Source organism: Zootoca vivipara, chromosome 1 (assembly GCF_963506605.1).
Source record: "Zootoca vivipara chromosome 1, rZooViv1.1, whole genome shotgun sequence".
Lineage (NCBI taxonomy): Eukaryota > Metazoa > Chordata > Lepidosauria > Squamata > Lacertidae > Zootoca > Zootoca vivipara.
This window is the reverse complement of record NC_083276.1, coordinates 95,381,932-95,404,817: the sequence shown is the minus strand read 5'-3', so window position 1 is coordinate 95,404,817 and position 22,886 is coordinate 95,381,932. Positions and strand designations below refer to the sequence as shown.

The following is a 22,886-nucleotide window of genomic DNA, read 5'->3' as shown; positions in this document are numbered from 1 at the left end:
TTACAGTTTGCTTTTGTTTCCAAATGCAGGAAACTCATTCAGGCTTGGTCAGGATAAAAAAAAGGACAGGAATAAAAACTAAAATATATGGAATATGAATAATATTTCCCACTAAGATAGCCAATAGAATTTGTCAACTTTCTCATAGTTTAAATGTTTATTTCATGCTGAATTTTTCAAATGTGGAAACAAAACTTCTGTTTTATAAACAAAATCTCATGTTTCAAGTTTTCTTTAAATACACAATAATTCATGATGTCAGGAAATTGTCGCTTGGTTAAACTCTGGTTAAGTGAGAAGACAGCTTTAAACCATTGTTTCAGATTCTGGATTGTTTTCACTAACTACAGTTTAAGCAAGCCACATTTCCTGGAGTTCAGACATCATGGGGAAAGGTATTTTATTTAAAAACAAAAGCATCTGATCTTAACTTCATTCACATAGTGCTGGAATGGGGAACCTGTGCGTCCTCCAAATGTTGTTGGACAACACCTATCAACCCCAGCCAGCAGAGTCAATGATCAAATATAGTAATCACAAACCAACAACACTTGAAGAGCAGCGTTTGAAACTCCCATTGTTCTAGGCGCGTTTTGCAATTCGAATTTCATTAATGTGAGCAGTTTCTGAGCTCCGGGCACAGTATTGCACCTATGATTTCAAATTAAAACAGCCACTGTTTTGTATTCTTGTTATAAAAAAAGCGCACCTAGACACTGCATTATGAAACCCATAACCTCAGTTTCTAACACTGCTGAATAGTGGGAAACCATAGTTTCGCATTATGTCTGAAATGGGCCTAAATTAGGTCAGTGACTAATGCAGGAATAGGACACCTAGCTGACCTTTTTTCATGAACCCTCATTCCTACAAAAGCAAGCATTTCAACCACTTTCTCCTAAGTAGTGTCATAAGTACCGGTAGTTCTCCTAAGTAGTGCCTCTCCTGGAATGCCCTGCGGAGGACCTTAAGGTCCACAAATAACAATATTTTGGAGATCCCGAGCCATAAGGTGGCTAGATTGGCCTCAACTAGGGCCAGGGCCTTTTCAGTATTGGCCCCGACTTGGTGGAACGCTCTCTCACGGGAGACCAGGGCCCTGCGGGATTTGACATCTTTCCGCAGGGCCTGCAAGACAGAGCTGTTCCGCCTGGCCTTTGGGCTGCACCATTATGTTTTTCCTCCCTTATGGTTTTGATTTGGGCCATTTTAAAATGAGGCTGCATTTTTTTAAAAAATTAAATCTGGATTGTATTTTAATCCGCATTTTAATCGATTGTTTTTCTTTCTTTTACGGTTTGTTGTGATCTTGTTGATGTTAGCTGCCCTGAGCCCGGCTCTTGCTGGGGAGGGCAGGGTATAAATAAAAATTACTACTACTACTACTATTATTATTAGCTCTTTACCTCCACCTCCTTCACAGCAAACAGCAAAAAAGTCTCTATGTGTTTTCTTTATTTATCTCTACTGTTCACTCCTATGATCAAGCCATGATGCAGGCAAATAGCAGTGAACATACAATCTGTCTAAAGGAATAATTCTGCCCAAGCTTCTGTTGGGGAACTAAGGAGACTTTTGGGGCTAGATTTGACATTCATAGCCTCCACTCACCCAGGGCCGTCTTAAGCGCCCCTGGCACCGTGGTGCAACGGATCCCTTCAGCGCCCCCCCCCGTTTCCCAGCGCGGTGGGCGGGCGCCTTGCCCCGCGCTGCTGCACGGCGGGCGGGAGGGCAGGCACAGCGCGGTTGCCATGGGCGCAGCTGCGCGGCGGGCCGGCGCGGTGTTGCCCTGCGCCACCCAGCTTGGCCGTAGGGCCGGCCCTGCACTCACCATACAGTTGCCTATGTGCTTGCTTGTGAGTGAGGATCATTACATGGGCCTAACAACGTCATACTGTGGGTTCTAGATAGGACCCTGGAACGGTACTTACTATTCTCTTCCAAGACGTAAAACTGAAAGGACCGCAACTGAAGTACTTTACCATTATTGTTCTTCAAATAATGATTTCTTGCTTATCTCATCCTAACCCAGAAAAAGATAGGACCCATTTACAGTACCTTCACAGCTGATTTATTCAAGCTTTCACCTATGAATATTAAATCCATTATCTATTCTTCCATTGTTTCCAGTTCCAATTATACCACTTCTCACAAAATTAAACCTTTTGTGCCAAGATAATGCCTCTGTTGTCTGCAAGAAAACAATAATTGTTGCTCTTCAGAATTTAACAGAACGAAGATACGGTGTCTTATGAGTTCCCAGCAATTAGGCGCTGCAACTCTGCTCACTCTCTAATGCACTTGTTACCTAGAGGCAAAGTTCATAAGAGGAAGTCAGAACAACTGTCTTTTCACTACAGCAGTATTCTGCCAAAGGTCCAAATCAGTAGCTACAGCAGTTAAAAAGAAACCCCACAATATTATATTCTACTGAAGGATTGTTCCGGCACTGCACTTTATATGCAAGGCATAACTAGGTTGTTCTGGGTAAAACTCTGCAAAAGCTGCAGCATGTCCTTCTAGATCTTCCCAGAGGTAACCTAAAAAGTATTTACAAGATCCAGATTTGATCTATATAGCCGAATACTACAGAAAAGGTAGCATTTTTATCTGCAATCCCTTTATATGCAATATAAAATTAGCATATCCCCAAGGTCAGATAAGCTTGAGGATGTTCCCTTGCACTTAAGAATATTAATTACTCATTAATGAGAATATGAATCAGTCAGAAGATTATGGAACAGGTCTCCTTCAGCTCTAAACAGAAGGCTTATGCTAAAAGTTTAAAATTCTGTACCCAGCAAAAACAAATTCCATGAGCTGTACAAATTATGCAGGCTAACTAGATGTGCCCATATCCTTACTTGGCCCAGTTTATTATGCCGCTGCTACTTATGGGTAAGGCTTCCATGCAGAATTCTGATGCTTCAACCTCTAATGAGAAATCTTGATCCATTCCCCCCAACACACTCGAACACTAAAATTTCATTAGATATTTTGGCTACTTAGGGACTCCCTGCCCATTGATATCACTTTACTCTTTTCAGCGCATGCTAGACCATTCTTGTTTAGACAGCCTACCCAGATGCTTAGAAAGTTGAGGTAATCTTAATCTGTTTTGGTATTTTAACTTTTGTGTGTTTAAAGGTACGGTTGTGAGTTCTTTCCAATTTTTTTGTTTTCGTTTTATCCTTTTGCAATCTGCTTTGAGGTTTTTCCCCAATCAAGTGGTATATAAAGGTTATGAAATTAATTAAATAAGATTGCCACTATCATGTCTATCTTTCTATCCATACCTACTAAAATGTTTACACTTAACCCCCCCCCCCAACCTTAGATTATTCTAAGGTTGTTGTCGTTAAATTTCTATCCCACCTTTCCTCCCAAGGAGAAGAAGACAGCAAACATCTAAACAATACAATTTAAGATAGTAGCCCATTTAAACACAGTTTAGAAACATTTGAAAATATTTATAGAGCATCTAACAATATTTAAAAACTATCACATCCCCTCACAGTTCCTAATTTCACGGTTGGCGTGGTTGGTATATTTCAGCCATAAAATGCCTGGGAAAAAACAGGAATAATTAAAAAATTATCCTGAAAGTCACCTCACAAGGGAGGGCATTCAAACAGGGAACCTCCACCAAGAAGGCCCTGTCAAGAATCAACATCAGCCTAACAGCAGCCAGAGGCAGCACTCTCCTCCGCTGATTGTACAGCTCAAGATGGTTTGCAGTCTCATGGCAACTTACCATAAATCTGGAGGACAAAATTAAGAAAGAACTAATTAAAAACCAAAAAAACCCAGTGGTGCATTAAAAAAATAAATCACCACACTACATAAACAGCATAGTCATTAAAGTAACTAGCCATCATCACATATCACTACAAAGCAAAATTAACAATCCCAAGAGAGATGGTAAGTCTTTGCCTGATGCCAAAAAATGTCAGTCAGACCTCACTGGTTAAAGCATTCCACAGAGGGGAAGCCATTGTGTGGCGATGCCCCAAGCCCCACCCCACCCCCGAATAAATAAAGACACAGGACACATTGCATAAGGTTAATGGGCATAAAAGGCGACAACTTTATTGATTACGGATGTAGAGAGGTATTGGCTTAGGCATTGGAGCTAACCGTCTATATCCGACTCCAGCCTGCTCTGCTGGCAGTCTGTGAAGGGTTAACCACCGTTGGGTGACCCCCTGCGATGCAGATCAACTAGGAACTCACCCTGGGGCCACCGCTAGGGGTCGTGCCTTAGGCCCTCACCTACCACAGACATGGCCACACCCCGGACTCCTTAAGGGAGTACCATTCAGCATTTTGGGGGAGATGATGGCAGCAACCTCCCCCCCCACCTGTAACCTTTCAGAGATAATCCAATGCCTACCGCCAAAACCAAAGTTGTGACGAGTTGCTACGAGGTAGGCGAAAACCACCAGGCCAGAGCCAATTTGCCAAGTGGGAAAATTCCTACCAGGCCCCTCAATGGCGACCAACCGATGTCCGTAGCAATGTCAAGAGAGCTTTGCCTAAGGGGAGGGTGGGCGGGAAAACGATGCAGCTGGTGGTCAGGATAAGAGAGGCAGTTTCCCGGCCACGGGCTTGCTTAAATCAGCAAGCCGTGCCCCCTTGGAACGTCCTGATTGGATGTGCCAAGGGAGCGCCGCGTCCGGGAGCCGGCCAAGGGGCTGGGGGGAATGGCATCCATTCCCCCATCATGTGGAGTGCTTGTGGCGCCCACAATCTCCCCTCCTCCTACGGTGGAAGGGACTTTACTGAAAAGGACATCAGCAGCTCAGCCACATGGGATACTGAGGAGGGCCTCCCATCATCATTGGCCAGGTTTTGGAGTCCTAAGCCACATGGGATCAGGGCTGCCGAATCAGAAGGTCTGACCTCTATGCTAGTTTAAATCCTGGCACCTCTCACTTTAAAAAAAATAAAGCACCATTAACTGTGACCCATTTTTCAAGGAATTCTTCAGGGCAGCCAAATAGTTTTCATGTAAATGGCAACACATCCCATATGCGCCTACCAATCAATTATAAATATTTGCCTAGACTGGCATGAGATTCATACGCATGATGAAATATTGTCCATTATCAAGCATTCTACCCATTAATCTCTCACATGATTACTATTGCATGGGACATCCAGATGAAAATAATTCCAAGACACAAATATCTACTTCTCTGATAACTCCAGTGAAGCCTAAGAAGAAATGCAATAGAGTGTAACAAGGAACTCCAAGGAAGTCAACTAAAGTACATGAACTGAAGCTATATTTTTTTCTGAAAACCAATCAATCAAGCTGTTCTTTCAATTTCATTCTGTCCTCAAGCTGTATCTTTTTCTGTAAAAGAAGAGGGAAAAACAACAACAACCCAAACACAGACAATTTTCAGCCTACGAAGAAACATCTAATTTTCCTGTAACAGAAGTCCTACCATTGTCAAGTTTTACAGTGCTCGAGTCATCCATAGATGTCAAGCACATATTTTTAGCAGAGTGCTTGAAGTAATCTGTCCTACTGCAAATCCATTTGCCAGGTGCCTCAGAAAATATATTTCCTCAGTGATCTTTTGAAAGGCTATTTCTTTCTACGCACGACACCCTTATTTTGAGCTACACATTAATCTGCCAACAGTAGATTGATTGTGCAAAAATTAGATGTTCAGCTTTAGAGTGTTGGGCTTTGGTCTCTCTTTTTTGGTCTTAGATATAGGAAGGCAAAAAAGATCCAACACGGGTCGCTAATTATGTTTTACAGCAATATATTTTATAGGTCAGGCCTGCAAAATGCCTTCAAAGCCGCTTGCTGCAATATTAATAGATATTCAGGAAGTGCAAAGTTTTATTTAGCAACAAATTAAGGTGCCTTCTTTTTTTCTTTTTTTGCTGTGACTGCAAATACCAAACCACTGATTGAGTTCATGTGTCACTGTTAACACAAACGTAACTGCCAAAGCATAGGTGTAGTATATATGGCATAATGCATACTGTGCTGAGCTATTCAGTTAGGAATCTGTCATAAACACCTCTTTACATGCGGAAATGGCCCAGAGTCTTTGCCAGAATTACTCCATATTTGTTCCTGTATCCTAGCTTGTGTTCCTTGCTAATGAATGGTCTAAACATCAAAACCCTTCCTAGTCCCTAAATCATTCCAGCTTTTCATACAACAGACTCCATAATGGCACAAACTGCCTGTTTTTCTTTTCTCCATACCATATGTCTGTTCACCTATTTCGTGGTACGGCCGTTGCAACAGGGCACTGCCCCACTGCCATTACTGGGTGCCTAATTTCTGTTCTCAATAGCTGGCAGGAGACATCACATCCATCACCACCTGCATGTGGTGATTTGAATTCAGGCCCTCCTGTAAACTGGCCAATTGCAGGCGGGCCTGGAGGCGGGACCTAGTGGGGGCAGAGCTGCCTGAGACTCCTTCTGGAGTCGTCACTCAGATCCGCTCCCCAGGTTTAAATAAGGCTCACCTCCTTGCCTCAACACCTCAGTCAGCGTATCAACCTCTCACCCTTATTGCATGGCTGAACCCACCCACCAGAGGGGATGGTGCCTTCCGTACGACCTTGCTATGGAACTTTCAACTGCCATATTCAGGGCCAGAGAGGAATTTCTCCTTTGGAATAATTGGCCCTGTCTGGGGGTTTTGCCTACCTTATAGCAACTGTCACAACTTGGGTGGGTAAGGCATTGGGTAAAATCCGTAATATAGAAGGCTGATCGCCGAAGAATTGATGCTTTTGAATTATGGTGCTGGAGGAGACTCTTGAGAGTCCCATGGACTGCCAGAAGATCAAACCTATCCATTCTTAAGGAAATCAGCTCTGAGTGCTCACTGGAAGGACAGATCCTGAAGCTGAGGCTCCAATACTTTGGCCACCTCATGAGAAGAGAAGACTCCCTGGAAAAGACCCTGATGTTGGGAAAGATTGAGGGCACTAGAAGGGGACGACAGAGGACGAGATGGTTGGACAGTGTTCTCGAAGCTACCAACATGAGTCTGACCAAACTGCGGGAGGCAGTGGAAGACAGGAGTGCCTGGCGTGCTCTGCTCCATGGGGTCACGAAGAGTCAGACGCGACTAAACAACAAAATCCTTAATCAAGGATGAAAGTTTGTAATCCTTTGCCTTTACCTGCAATGAATTGAAGTATCCCAGGCAGGGACTAAGGGCCATAGTATCTCCTAAGGTAGCAATCCTGTTGAGGTATCAGCAATCTCTGGCCCATGGAGGCCGTTTATCTGGCCCATGGGCCACCCGTGAACCGAGCCACCCGCTCAGCAAGTCCTCCGCGTGCTGCGGTAAACCGGTGCAACACAGTGCGGGGACTCACCAAGCGGCGCCGGAAATCGCGTCTACACTGCCGCAGAAGCGATTTCTGGCAATACAGACATTTTGGAAATGGGCAGCCAGCACCGGCATGTTACCGGAATTGATAATGTTGGTTGTCATTTTCCAGCTCTACAATATCCTTTTTGTGATAAAGCAACAGTATTCCTAGTGTGGACACACCATGGGCTTGTATAACGGAATTTATGATACTGGCGATTTTAGTTTTAATCCTTTTACCCATTTTTTACATTATTTTCCAATACACAATCTTAAAACTGCTTTGATATGTCAAGTCTACTAAGGACAGCCCAAGCAATATCCTTTTTAATTAACACCTTTCCAGTCTCATCTCCTGGCTCAAAAAGGTGTTATGAGTGCCTTCCTGGCTACATGAAACTCAGTTGATTGGCAAATGACAGGCTGTCTATCAAGACCACCCGAGCTAGAACGTAATAAATATGGTTGCTACCTCACCCAGACAGTATCTGAAGAATTGTGCTTGTACACGAAAGCTCATACCAATGACAAACTTAGTTGGTCTCTAAGGTGCTACTGGAAGGAATTTTTTTATTTTGTTTCACCCAGACAGATATTTGCTCGCAGATCTGTCCTTCCCACCTCCTTGCGAGGGAAAAGAGAAGTTGTGGCAGAAGCCTAGTAAAAAGATAGATGTGTGCACAACTGACTTGTCTCACAAGGCAGCTGTGTGCAAGACTTCCTTACAGGAGTCTACACATGTACAGTTTGCATGCACATAAGTGTAGGATTAGCAGAAAGCCAGGACACTTTATTGACAGGTAAAACATAGCTAACTCTATTTTCATATTTGCAACCTCTGACCTCCTTGCTCAGTGCCATCTACTGGCCCTACAACCAGTAGGACCATCTACAACCAACACCCACCCTTGTGAGGAATGCTTAAATAACTGTGCGGTATCTTTCACAGTGGCTGTGCACACATTCCCAGCTGGGGCACCCCCACCTCTGGTCATAGCTGCCAAGTTCTGGATTGAAAAATCCGGGACCAATTCTCCGTACATGCGTAGAAGCAACATTTCCAAAATGTCCGCAGCGCCAAAAGTCACTTCTATGCACTTCCGGACATGCATAGAAGTGACCTCCGATGCCGCCGCCGCCCGATTTTTGGTGCCCATACATGGGCAGAGCGGCACCAGAAACATGGCCGCCGGCAGGAGCTGCTTTCCGGGGGATTTACGGGATATAAATCCATTCGGGAGATCAGCGGGAAACGGTAAGAAAATATGGGGGTTTCCTGGGGAAAATGGGGTACTTGGCAGCTATGCCTCTGGTTTGGGAAGCAGTATGTACACGACGTTAGCCAGAATCTGCACCTATCCTGTCACTTCTTATGAAATACTGCATTTTGATGCACTTCCCCGCAAACCAGCTTTGATCCAAACTGAGAAAGAGAGCAACCTAGCTGCAGTAATGCGCACATAGCCTAATTCTAAAAAGTGCATCGTAACATTAGTTTACTCCCTTAATGTGATAACAGGCTGCCTGTTCACAGGGAGGATACACTTCCCCTATTCACCACACCTTGTCTCTGTATGAGCAGAATCCACTAAAAGCTGCTTAATTTTGAAAACTGTATAGTTCGTTGTGTTGAAGTCCAACATATTTTTCACAGAGAGCACTTGAGACATTTGCATACCACAACTGCTATTTTAACAGCTGCCACGGCAGGAAAATGTTGTTTTCATTTTCAGCACTATTCTGTCAAATTATTTTTGTAGAAGACTATAAACCATTTTTAAAGCACTCACAATCAAATTCTATCACATTGTTCTCTAGAGACAACTTGTTTATTGAAGAAACCTTTTTAAAGACTATTTTTCTTTAAAAAAGAAAAAGAAATCTGCTTATTTCTTTTACTTGAAATATTTATAGTCTGATCTCTTAAAATGGTTTCTAAGTGTAAAAATCTAAAGTTATCACTAGAATTTATACAAAGCTAAAGTACCAGAACAATATCACTAAATGCCATTAGCATCAACCCATATTAGAAGCTAACCCAAGAGACATCTTCAGTTTCTGAAGGTCAAAGAGATGTTTGGATAAAGGAAGAATGTTCCAGAACTGAGTGGCCACAACCGTAACGACCATGCTCATGGAAGGCCACCAAGCTCACTTTGGGAGATGGAACAGAACTTTAGTCACAGGCACAACAAATAAGTTTCTGTGCCAAGTACCAACATATATTCCTCAAAAGCAAAGAATGAAGCCAGGATGGAAGAAGAGAGATTTCATGGTCATTTCTGCTGCCAAATCATGTATCTCCTACTGGTGGAAAATGTCATTTTCCTACTTTCTCCTCCTTCCCAACCACACAGTGGAAGTCTGAGCAAAGGGATGGACAGCTCAGGGCAAGCCTACAACGTGGACTGTGACTGTGACTTGGGGAAGACTTTGACCCTTTTCCCACTACTGTGATCCGGGGATCGGGGGGTGGGGAGCACATTTGTATTGCAGGGGAGGTCCCATTTGGTCCAATAGAGCAGTAGTAGTTGTCATGGAATCAGAAGGAAAGAGGCAATCAAATGGAGCAGGCAACTGGAATAATGGTTTGCAAGCCTGCACTATAATAATGGAAACTGTTTTACCAAAAGCTGTGAGTCTTCCTTCCAGGTAAATATCTTTAGTGCGTACACAGTTTCCCTTTACACTCTGCTGGTCTCCGGATTCTCAGAAACACAGAGGAAAACCACAAGTACAAAGCTGTATTTACCATAGACCACAGCACCAACTTTGTCCAACGAAGACTCTTTTCAGTTTCCCATCTAGCATTCCTTCCCTTCTCCCATACAACCACGCTGTGGCAATCACTGTATGTGGTTTACTGACTAAAAGTATTACATGCACCAGTATGAAGAACCAAAAGCTGTCATCTGTGATCTGATGTTTTTGATCCCTCTTACTAGCTTCAGGCCCACATGTGAAACACCTTATTGCCCCTTCACAAATAAGTTACATATTTCAGTATTTTTTTAAAGCAACCAACAAAGCCAAACCTTATTTTGTTGGTGTTCTTAAAAGCAGCCTTACTAAAGGAAATTTAGATCTAAGCGGCATCCATCTCTGTAGCAATTTTAACTTTTGGTTTCCCAATGCACTTCTTTGGTCATAGCACGGACCGTGTACTTTCCACATTGCAACATTTACAGCACTTTCTCTTATTGTGGATGGGGTCAAGGGTTTGGTTTATACCCACACTAAATATTTCTATACAGATGTCTTCCTGTGGAAAACCTCTGACTTCACACAGGTGTCGGTGCTTTTAAGAAATTCGGGTTCTTGAAAACTGTTTCTGTGAGGCAGCAGCTACATGAAATGCTGAAAGGTTTGGGGGGTTTTTTAAGTTAAGAAGAAATTAATCAGCACATTTTCAAAAAGACAAAGAAGACCAGACAAAGACAGAAATGAAAGGAGCTAGCCAGACATTTGGGCAGCGGTTGGGAAAGCAAAATTCCACTGCCATTTGATATGTTTCCTAACACCCTGGCTCCAAAAGAGTCCATTTTGGTCTGGAAAGGAAAGCAAGCAAGGATTTTGTTTGCTCACTCTATTGACATGGACAAGGAGGTAATCCCTTTCCACTAGTCAGCTAGCATGTAAACACTCCACTTCCATCTGGTTCCAATCAAACCAACCCTTGCTGACCCTTTGCTGAATTAAGTTATAATGTCTCGTGTCCTGGGGAGAGGGCTGGGGATTCTGTCCGGGGCCCTGGTTTCACCATGGAATGGTGAGATGAAGAGAGATAGATAGCATTCATGACCCCATGATGCTCTCTGGTTTTCTGGGGACATTTAGACAATTAGGTAGGTCAGACAGGAATGGCTGGTGAGGAGTGGAGTCTTCACTTCCCTGACTTACTCCAGTATAAGCACCAAGTAAACACCCACCATCCCTGTCAGCCACTTCTGAGGCCAGATGACCAATAGAGTATGGGCAGTGCAATTCCTACAAGCTTCTGTTAAACATCCCTGTGGTGCTTAGCATTCCTATGAACCCACTGGAAGATGTCAGCAGAGTATCTGGAGTAAGGTGCTAACAATATGCTGATGACATACAATCCCAATTTCTTGTTATGCTCCAAGTCAGCATGGAAGGAAAGTTCATGGTTTCCCTCCACAGGATTCCCTTCTCCCTTGAATCTCTCCCTTCTCACGCTTGAGGTCCTGGATGCCTCCATCCGCTTCTGAGTCTCACTCTCTCTCTTCCTCTTCTTCCCTGAGCTTGTGCTTGGCTTGTTTGCACATTATACCATCACTCCTCCAATGTTCAAACAGAAGGTAATAGTCTGCTTCTCTCCTCCTCTTTCAATGTCTTTGTTTGCCTTCTTTCAAGTCCCACTGCAACTTTCCCCCTTCTTTCCACCTCCTTTGAAGCTGAATGTTGCACCATGACCCTTACATGCTAGCTAGTGTGCTAGGATTGGACCAGCTCAATTGGACTGACAGCAGCCTGTTTAGTTAGAATAATCCTAAGAAGCAGTTCCCCTAGCTACCCATTTCAGCACTCAGGTTTGGAAATTCCTTGCAAATGGTTAGGTTCACCGACATATTTAAAGACACATTTCCTGAGCAAGCAAGAATAAAACACTGCTTGTGCTAATGTCCATCACAGCAAGATTTGCACTGACTTCATGAAATAACACTATCTGTGTCAAAGGTCCAGGAATGAGCTGAGAGGCCCACAATGACATACAGTATATGGACAGGACTGTGCAAACCTTATACAATATTTACCAGCACAAATCATGTAAAATATGATGGTGCTGATATATCCTAAGATTATGTGGACATAACACTAGCATGCCCAAGGCAAGGGCATATGTCAGTCACTCACTCAAGGGATGTCATAGGTACATAGCTAGATGTCAAGGGGAGAATAACTCAGCTCACTTCTTTGTGCAGTAAAAAGGCTTATTTATCTCATAATCACTTATTAGCTTCCATTGTTTCTCAACCTTTTAAAATCCCTCTATATTTACTCCACCTTCCTGAGCCCACCCCATACCCCGATAACAGCTCTTTCTTCATATTTAAAATGGGGAAATGGAGTGAAGGAAAACAAAAGCATTACCACTCTCTTCTCCCCAGCACAACAGATACACTCCAGGTTTTAATTAAACATGTAAAGTGGTCCTCAAACTCTGCCTAAAACCAGCAATACAATGAACAGGAATCTCCCTTGTGGCCAGAATCTCCCATATGTTCACTGGCAGGTTCTCACAGAACATTAAATCATGGTTTAATACACTATGGTTTTCTAAACCATGTCCTAGTGTTATATGTGAATCCTGCTGGGCAGCTATAGTTTGTTTACTGCGCTCTAAAAAAACATGATCTGAAGCCATAGTTTGTTGTTTGGCTTACAAACCTTGCTTTGATGGCTTGGTATTGTGTGTGAACTCGACACCTTTCTTTAACCATAGTTTGTTTAACCATGCTAACTAAACTACCAATGCACAAGTTAAAAGGAGCTGCAATACACACCAAACTTCAGAGAAACAAACTATGATTTGTTTTATTTGATTTATCTATGGGGCAACTCATGGGTAAAATGTGTTCTCCTTCATGGAGAGCACGTGTTGCGGTGGGGGCAAACAAGACATCCCTCTGTTGCTGGGCGGGTTAGTCTGGATGGGCACCTCTTGGTCATTGTGGAGAATCTGATGTTGCAATTTATGATTGATGGCCAAGGAGCTATTTATTCCCTGCATGTAGCGTTGAGCTGCCTCTCTTTTCGCTGCACGCATCAGATCACTCGCCCACCCTCCCTATATTTAGGGCTGTTTGCGTTGACCTTGCTATGCCTGCCATGGAGTCGTCTGCTTTGGGACAGGGGCCTGGTAGGAATTTTTATGTTTGGCTGATTGGCTGGTGCAATTTGGTTTTTGCCTACTGCATAGCAAAAATCATCACAACTTGTAAGGTTGCAGTTAGGCAACCTTAAATTTGGTTGGTGGAGGGGGTATGGTTGGCTGTGCCTGCCCCTCCAATGCTGCTGCTGCAAGGGTATTCCGTTAAAGGAATCCAGGGGCTCACCATGCTCTTGTCAAGTGGCTAGGGCCATGCAAGAGCCCCTGGGAGCATTTGGGGAGAGGTGAGGGTCTGGCATCCAGCTCTATTCTCTCCCCAAAATGTTTTCCCTTATTGACTTTCGCAGGCTTGTGGATGTCAGTTCTGTTCCTACCTCTAGGTGGGAACAGATAGTCGCGAACCAATGCCTAAGCAACCACTCACATTCTGTAATCAATAAAGTTGTGGCCCAAAAATTATGCCAAAAACCTTAAACAAAAATTCTGTGTGAATTGTGTTTTCTTTGAGGGTGGCTTGGGGACCTCAACACACAAGTCATGGCTAGTTTAACAATGATTTAGTGTTATGTGTAAACAAGGCTACTGTGTCCCTTCCATGCCTAACATAGCCATTTTGTTTGGCCAGAATACTAGGTTTTAACTGCTTTTAAATGAAGTGTGCCTATGGCTTTGCTGTAAGACTCTCTCCTCCCACAGTAGGCCTGTCTCACAGTTTGAGACCACTAATTTAATGAGAAAAGGGTACTGCAAAACTAGAAATTATGGGACAAATGTTGTAGGAGAGACTACACCAAATTTTGGCCTTACAAGTTTCTCCCATACATTACAATATCCACTTTAGAATTTTTTCACCAGGCTTATTTATACCCTTGCCTGCCATTTTTATGTCCCTGTTCTTGGGCAGATTCTAAATATCATATATAAAACATTTCCTCACATATGCATGCATGCGCGCGCACACACACATACTAAAATGTTTTCAATTTGTTTTCATTATTTTTCAAACATTGCACCAAAGCATAGCACTAAAACCACTTGTTTTTCGACTTACACTCTTCCTTCTTGAGTACTAGATTTATGAATTTAATTTCTGCTTTATAGAAGTTATCACTTTTAACAACTAGAGGAGAGAGACTCTAAATTGCTTTTATTGCTGCTAGACTTTTCAACACATCTTGCTCCGTGTTGTCATTTACATTTCACATTAAATGTGAAATACATTTGGAATGAGCAAATATTTGTTTTAATTTGACCCATCTGTTAAATGAAATTCAAACAGGCCTGCTACATCACAATGTTTAAATTCAGCAATTTGTAAACAATATATCTGTTCATTCTGCCTGGGTTAAAAGCACCCTAAAGCATAATTCTTATGAAAGCCACCACTTCAAAATGTATTATTCTCATGGATTCAGGCCATGGTTTCTGTCTTCTGTTCATTAATTTATTTTCTAACCAAAGTTAATTAGTGAGACTCATATTAAGAGAGTCATTTGAAATACAGCACAGAAGTCAGGGAGGAGGACACTAAACACCCTTCTCCTCCCTCCTTCCTCAATAGACACTTGTGGGCATTAATGCAAATCTGCTTGCAGACAAAATCATCACTAGAAGTTTCAGAATGGCTTTCTATTTCTTCTTTGAACAAAAGTTTTTCAAACAAAGAAAAACAAATATACCTTGAGAACTCGGTGTATTGATAGGTCCAAGGAAGGATCACACATGCTAGCAGTGCTGTAGCATATGAGGATAGCAATAGATAGCAGGGTCTTCATCTTGAAGAAATTTGAAGGCCCTGTCTTCATCTTACAGAAAAGGGGGTCGTTCCTGACTTTTGACAAAATTACAGTATCGTATTTTCAGATATTAGAACCTTTCAAAAAAGCTTATGTTCTGTATGCCAGAGCATGGGCAGACTCAGTCCTTGGAAAGTTCACTTCAAAAAGGAACTAGTTCTAGGTCAGGTACATCCTGTCCAACTCAAGATGGGTGGCGATCGAGGGAGCAGGTGGCCAGATGCACTCCTTCAAGCAGCTTGTCCACATCCTTTGGTCACAATAATCAAAATTAATCCAGTACAGATGGAACAGACAATGCTCTGTATGCTGCCAGTAGACTTGCTCTGACTATGGCATCCAACTCTGTTTGGATCCAAGACCATTTTTTTCCTCTAAGTGCCGTGCAAATTTGTTACAGCCAAGGGTGGCAGAGCAATGCTCTCTTGCACAGATGACAAAGCCCATTCACCACTTGTAGAGGCAGCAATGGCGGAGAAGTATGCTTTTTCATCACAACCACATGGTAGGTGTGGTAATGCAACCTTACCCTGGCCAGGGTTTACTAGAACCCTGAGATCAACCAGATGCAAAATACATGTGCTTAGAATTAAAGAATTCTGAGCCCAGAACTGTTTTCAGCATCAGAACTGAATGTAGCGCAGAGTATCCTCCACACAAAAATCCACTTAGGTTATTCTAAGCTTTTTCCCCACTTCAAAAGTATATAAACTGTGGGAGAGGGGCCTTATTTCATTGCTGCTATTGGTAAACAATTGAGAGTCAAAAATCTTTTGCAATCTATCACAAATCATCCAGATATTTTCCAATCAATTTGGATTTGCTCTCTCCCCACCCCTGCTTTATACTATGGAAGATAAGAAGTCCCTATGCTCTGTCCTGTTAAAGTATGTGGCTATTTCTGAATGTCTGTGCAAATGCAGGCAGGGAAAAGAGCATGGCCTGACAGACAGGAAGGTCACAGTTCCTAGAATATGGCCCATTGTAGCAACCCACAGATTAACTTCCAGTTGTTAAATTCCCATGAAGTGCATTGTGGTACCATCACCTGGGAAGGCAACGAAATAATGTCCAAAGGCTGTAGCACATCTACCGTAGTCACAGTGATGTTGCTCACCAAAAGAACAGACAAACCAACCCAGGTGCGAAAGCAAATCATGACTCATCCAAGCACACAGCATCCGGATAGTATATGGAAACACTAGAAAAGGTTAAGGTTAAAAACAACAACCACCAGAAAGTACATAAAAAGAGCTACTGGTAAGTGTTGAACCAAAAACCACAATGAAATCACACTTGGGTTTTTGAAACGGCTCTTCTTTCCAGGCCTGGTTTAACTTTGCAGTACTAAACTAGAATCATATGTAAGGGTGCTGTAAGTAAGAAAAACTAAGCCAGTGTGAGTATAGCATTATGGCTTAGAAACTCAGCCATCAAGTCTTCTGTTGTTCACATCATGCCAGCCACCAGGAACTGACCAGATGCACTTTAGGCAAGCCTTTCTTTCTTTCTCTCCTATTGCAGATCTTACCTATGAAGACAACAATACTGACCTTCCTCACAAGGCTTACTAATATAATGTATGTGGAGTGCATTCTTCTTGTTAGCTTTAACAAAGAAAACAGCAACAAGTAGTATGGCATTTTTCATCAGCCGCTGGCCCTGAACCAACCTGTTTGGTGTAGCACACATTTCCATCATAAGTCCTATCGTCTTTGCACAACCATGAATATGGACTAGAAATATACTTATTAAAAAAAACAAAAGGCCACAATAAAGCAACCTTGATTATATATTCGCCACTCTCATCCCATATTTTTTATGTTTTTTCTCTCTTTCACACACACCTGGCTTCTTTTTCATCTGAACATACAGTACCTCTGATGACTGCACTGCACACTTCTCCCAAATTGATGGTAGATTACTAGCCCTTGCTACAGTTCAAAACTTATCAGGGCCTCTCCAATACAATCTATTTTTTAAATAGAGCCAGCACTGACATTTACTGCATCTGGGATTTTTGGTTGGAAAATTCATTCTATAGACAAGAAACGAGCAGGGCTTTTCACAGATCATAGCAAAAGCGCAAGGAGCTTAAAAAAAGCAGAGAACGCAGTTATTAATCTATGTAATCTATGTAATTTGTGCGCCCTTTATCACATCCTTCCCCCCCCCCAATGTAGTGGACCTCTAGAAAAACAATTTTAAAAATCTCCTCTGGTTTGGTTGTGCACTCTGGTTTGGTATGTTAGCTGATTCGTTTATTGTAGTGCTAGCACCGTACAAAGCAGGCCAGTGAAAACGAGGAATTGCAGCAATTCAAGCAGAACATGATGAAAAGCACAGCTAAGAGCTCTCAACAAGATGCTGCGGCTACATGGATCACAGCCTGGAAAGATTCTCAAGATGGTGAGATGACAACTTGATTAGATTTAGTCTGAAAAATGTGGCAAGAGAGATCAGAATCAAACATAATTCCCAAGTTATTGGTCTTTTAATAAGCTCTAGGTGCAGGGAGGGGAAATTCCAACAAAGGAAACTATCTGGCTGGCTTAAAGCGATCAAGGCCTAGCAAAAACAAAGCGAATTCAAATAAGTTGAAATAAAGGCTTCCAACTTTTTAAGAGCCCCTGCTCTCATACCCTTACTGTAATGGCAACTTCAGCATCTGAAGGTTTCGTATGGCATGCCACTGTCTTCACATTTAGTGACAACCTCCCTGAGAATATGCATGGCTATTGCCAGGCATGTGACTGACTCAGGCTAACAGTCTTGTAAAGAGGCAAAATAGGCAGGAATCATAGTGCCCAAGGAAAGGCTGCTAATTCTTGGAAGTAGTCTGGAGTCCACACGTCTGAAAACTGCCACCTTGATGCCAGCCCAGAGGGTGGAGTGGGATCGGGTGGGCTGGGCGTCATCATGAGCCAGACTCTAATCTTTGCCAGGACAGTTTCAGCTAATAGGGATTCTGTTAAAGGCACATGAGCAGAGCTATAGTAAATGAAAGTGGCCCTGGCAACAACCCAAAACTCAGGTTTAAGCTTTCTGAATGCACAGATTTGGAGTAGCATTTGGAGCTTGCAAGGCTCATTATTTGTTTCTGCTTGTTTGTTTGTTTTGGGGGTGGTTTTTTTTTTTGGAACAGTTTAAAAACAAACAAAGTCTTTTAATCAGCACTCCAGTCCTGAACCTATTTGTTCAGAAATAATTCTTAGTGATGCTAGTGGGACTTTTGCCAGGTAAAGGATTTACGATTGCAGCTTAAGGTTGTGATTTGCAAATGGCTCCTCGTTCTTTCCAGCAAGATCAAAATGTTAAAAGCTTCCTTCCCTTGAACCCCGTTCCATACATCTCCCCCACTTTGCCTATAAAAAACAACAACCCTAGTTTCTTTTATCTAAAAATGGGGAAGGGATAAGATGTTATCAAGCAGCATGACTAGTAAAAGCAAATTGAATTTTAGAATTCCCCGCTTAATTCAAATGAGACAAAAATTATAACACTACACAAGATAAGCATTTAGCTTTAAAATTGAAATATTTAAATCAAAAGCGCTTTTTTAAAGTGATGATGGGAAAGTGGGGCAGGATGGGTAGAGGAGCCTGTTGAAAAGCTGATCTACTTGGTTCTGTGCATAAAGAAAAGGGAAATGCAGCTGAAATGAAAACCATTCCTCTCAAATGCACATTCTGAAGGCACTAATGCCTACTTTAATATCACCACCGCACAGGTTCCATGCAATTTATACCATTTGCTTTGTGCTGAGCAGAATTATTTCCATAATGAATGGGGAATGGTGAAACACTAAAAGGAAGACCTCATTTTCCCATCATTTCATCCTGAATCAATCCCACCCTGCCATTTGTCTTTCCTTTTGTAGCTGCAGTCATTACCAACACACACACACACACATGTTCATGCACAGGGTCTTACCTAGGAAGAGGATAGTTTGTTTCCTGGAACTCCTGCCATCGGGATTCTCATTTTTCCTTATGTACTGATTTTGGCTTTCTCTCTCCCCTCTCACGGCTAAGGTGCCTTGTTTGTGGATCATCAGGGCTTTCATCATATTCCGGCACATAAAAGCCACAGACACCAACACCACGACATACACAATAAAAGCAGTGAAGATACCAGACTGGAAGGCCTTCCATCGAGACGACAAGCTGGTGCATATGGTGACATTTAGCACCACGTCAGGTATCTGGTGCCGGGGTTTGGGTTTGCTGCAGGGAACCAATCCTCGGTGGCCCTGGATGGCTTCCAATGGGTACTCTGTGCCCATTGCAAAGAGAAGAGGTAAGGCCACAAGGATGGATGTAATCCAGACAAAGGCAATGAGGATCTTCACTTTGCAGGGCCCAGAAGCAGCTTTAAACCTGAAAGGGTGGCAGATGGCAATGTACCTTTCAAAGCTGAGAGTGGCCACATGCAGCACCGTAGCATAGCTGCAGGCCTCAAAAAGGAAGCAGTAGAGCTTGCAGGCGAGGTTGCCTTGAGGGGTGGAGAAAGGGGTCCAGATAATACTGAAGAACTCCACAGGCATCCCCAGCAAGAGAACCAGCAGGTCCGAGCATGCCAGGCTCACCATGTGGTCTGTGACCTCTTTCTGCAAGTAGCCCTTCTTCTGCAGCAGTTTGGTCGTCTGGATGGTGACACTGTTGCCCACAATACCTGCCACAAAGATGACGACGTAGATAAGGGCTAGGGTGATCTTGATCCATTGGGCCACTTCGAATTCCTTAATGTGGGTTTCATCAATTATATCCGAACAATCCTTCTGGCTGTTTCCTGTCTCCATGAGCAAAGCTAAACACACACACACAGAGAGAGAGAATGGAAGAGAGACAAAAGGTGGGTCAAAACATGTCATTGATCCAAACCATAGCTGCCAAGTTATCCCTTTTTTACAGGGATTTTCCCTTATGCTGAATAGGCTTCCTCGCGAGAAAAGTGAAAACTTGGCAGCTATGATCCAAACATCCTTCCTAACAAAGCTTACAAGTTTACTCACAGGCCAAGGCCTACTGCATTCTAGGAAGCTTATTTCACATAGGTAAGAAGCTGTGAAGTAATAGCAATAACTCACCTACACCCAAACAGGCAACACAACTTTTTTTTCTCTGAATCAGCACCTCACACCAGTCACATTAGTGGATTAGTCAACCCAGGAAAGAGATGAGACAAACCATTATTCGCTTTAAAAAGAAGAAAAAACAGAACCACGAAGGAAATGCTTCTTTCTTCTAAGTATTGTTTCTTTCCTGTACCTAATTCCTCCTCACAGGCTTCAGGATGCAACCAATTCTCCCTGATGGAAGGAAGGCTAAGCCCTTCGGGGTTTCTCCAGGCACTCCCTGTTACTTGCCCCGCCAGCTTCTGAGTGACGAGAGTAAGTTCCCTCTGGCCGACAGGCAATCACTTGCGTCAAACATTAACTTCTAGCTGAACAGCCGGGTGGGATGTGGTTAGTGAGTGAAAAGATAAGGTGGCCAAAAAAGGGATAAGGCAAGTCTGGTTCAAGCCAGTTAAGTTTCCTTTTCCCTTCCTGAAATCTGATCTCTACTCCTTCTTAACAACTGTGAAGTGAAACCTGACAAGGAAAAAAAAATTAAATAAAGACAGGGCGTGGCTGCTGCAGAAGGAATCTGCGTGGTCTGCCAAGGTGTTTGATTTAGACCTCTTTCTCAATGTCCTCTGTTTACAGCACTTAAGTTCACGTGGGTGGAAGTTATTGCAACTTTCCGTTTCCTCGTCTTTTCTACATGGGAGAGTACTGTGCAGGTTTTCACGTCACCAAGGAGCAGAGGAAAAAGAAACGATTTAACGATTATTGCTTCAAATGCCATATGAACATGGGACTAGATGAAAAATAGGAACTCTGCCAGTCTGTGATGGTTGATCCCATTGCTGGTTTAGAACACTGGATTCTAGAAGACATACGTGCCTAAAAGTAGCCACAGACAGCATGCACCCCCCAAAAAAGAGGTATAGGGGTCTAGCTTATGAAACTCACCTACTCCCAAGAACTTTAAAACCCCAATTACATTGTTAAAAGGCAAGTCAAGAGCCTTCTCTAAACAGACGTCATATTTAATAAATTGCACTAAAAATTTTCAAATTTTATTATGTTATACTCTCATTGCAATTCTAGACATGTCTGCTCAGAACTATGTGCCACTTAGTTCAATGGGACCTACCCCCAGGTAAGTTAAATTTAAAGCTGTTATGTAAAAACTTTCAGTTTTATATGAAAACTTTCAGGGCACATTTGAAGCCCAATAATCCTGGAAACTGTAGTTTCATAAGGATTCTGGGAAGTGTAAATCTGTGAGGGGGAAGCTACAGTTCTCATGATTCTTTAGAGTGGGTCATGCTTTAAATTTGTGCTGAATGTGATTCAAATGTAGGGTGTGGGTCTGCCCATAGTGTAATGTGGGATAAACTCTTCATACAAACCCTTAATAGCATTACAGGTATTTTAATATTTCCTTATTTTCCTGCTAGATAACGGAAATACATATAGCTAGTAGTCCTAACCATGCTTATTCCCCTGAGCCCTAGAGGAGAAGTGAATTTAATGCACACTATATTTTTTTTCCCCCAAGAACCTCTCATGGTAACCTCCAGAGTTTTATATTTATAGATTAGCATACCTTCACATTTCAGTGCAGGCTACTTCACAGCTAAATAGAATCACTTCCAGAGGACTTTCTCCAGACTACTAGGCTCAATCTACTACAAAATCTCAAAGCAACAAGTTCCAGACTAAAAATGGTTATAATTAGGAAAGGTGGGCTTGCTTTTTAGCTATTCACAAGAGTGGAACAACAGATAGCTATTAAACAGTTCTCATCATATTCAAGGTGGTTATCTTCCCACCCAAAAACTTAATGAACAAAAGATGCCAAAAAAACAGCACCTGTTCCAGTTGATTATTCTATTTCAGAGAAAAACCTCTTTCCTCCAATCTCTGTGCCACTTCAAGCCCTCTTGCCCCAATCCTCCTTCCTTGTGCTTGATAATTCAAATTTGTTCTGCTCAGACAAGCTTTCTATTATTGCCCAATTTCTTTCACTTAATTTTACTTTATAAAAGTGTGAACAAAGATTACATATGCATGGCTGAATTGTGGATATGAAACAAATTAAAATTTGCCCATTACCAGGGGCTGAGGAAAGAGAGGAAATAAGGGCCCAGGGAAGATTGTTGGTTCCCCCACAGACATATTTTCCTATGCAATTATATATAAAAACACCAGTTTTGTAATCTCAGTATGATAACATATGTAATCAGATTGTATTATTAACATGTCTTCTAGTAAGAGAGAGGTATGGGGTGAATTTATCACTTCCTCTACTAGCTTCTTCCCCACAGCAATTGGGAAAGGTGTGTTGTCTTCTGAAGAGACTGGTTACAAAAAAGGGAAACCACTTTCATTAACTTTAGGCAGTGCTTTTTTCTGGGGGGGTGTCGCAGGGGTATGCATACCCCTAAACATTTTGTGAATAAAGTTTGACCTCATGCAGTATTTCAATATGAGTAGGAAAATGAGAGTACTCCTAAACTTAGTCTACTATTGTGGAGGAAGGCATTCAAAAGGTTTGGAAGAAAAATGTGTAGTTCTAGAAGGGAAGGAGAGTAGCTCAGGGCTTTGAGTATTGGTACAGTAGTTCTCAATACCAGGGCACATAGTGAAACATAGTGGCTGACAAGTGGAACTAGCAACAGATTGTTGCAGGCTATTCTCTCTCTTTTAATTCTCTCTCTTTTAAGAGTGCTCATTTTTAGGGTTCAAGACAGATATTCCATCCAAACTGACTTACCTACAGTCCTGTTGATACCCACCATAAGTGTTTGCTATTAGAAGGAGTGA

The 22,886-nt window shown here is 42.5% G+C and overlaps 1 protein-coding gene across 2 annotated transcripts in view; it reads right to left on the bottom strand.

The window, feature by feature from the left end:
• The window catches only part of GPR39 (G protein-coupled receptor 39), a 126,946-nt gene extending 106,379 nt beyond the window's left edge, over positions 1-20,567 (bottom strand). The window contains exons 1-2 of one of the 2 annotated variants that reach the window (XM_035130193.2): positions 20,281-20,567; positions 18,944-19,819 (exon numbers count right to left, since the gene is read on the bottom strand). In XM_035130193.2, the coding sequence (XP_034986084.2) occupies positions 18,944-19,811 (868 nt within the window). In that variant the 5' untranslated portion in view covers positions 19,812-19,819; positions 20,281-20,567. Of the gene's footprint in view, positions 1-18,943; positions 19,820-20,099 lie in introns of both variants that reach the window. The other variant, XM_035130184.2, reaches the window with a different exon arrangement.
• Positions 20,568-22,886: the final 2,319 nt, after the last annotated feature.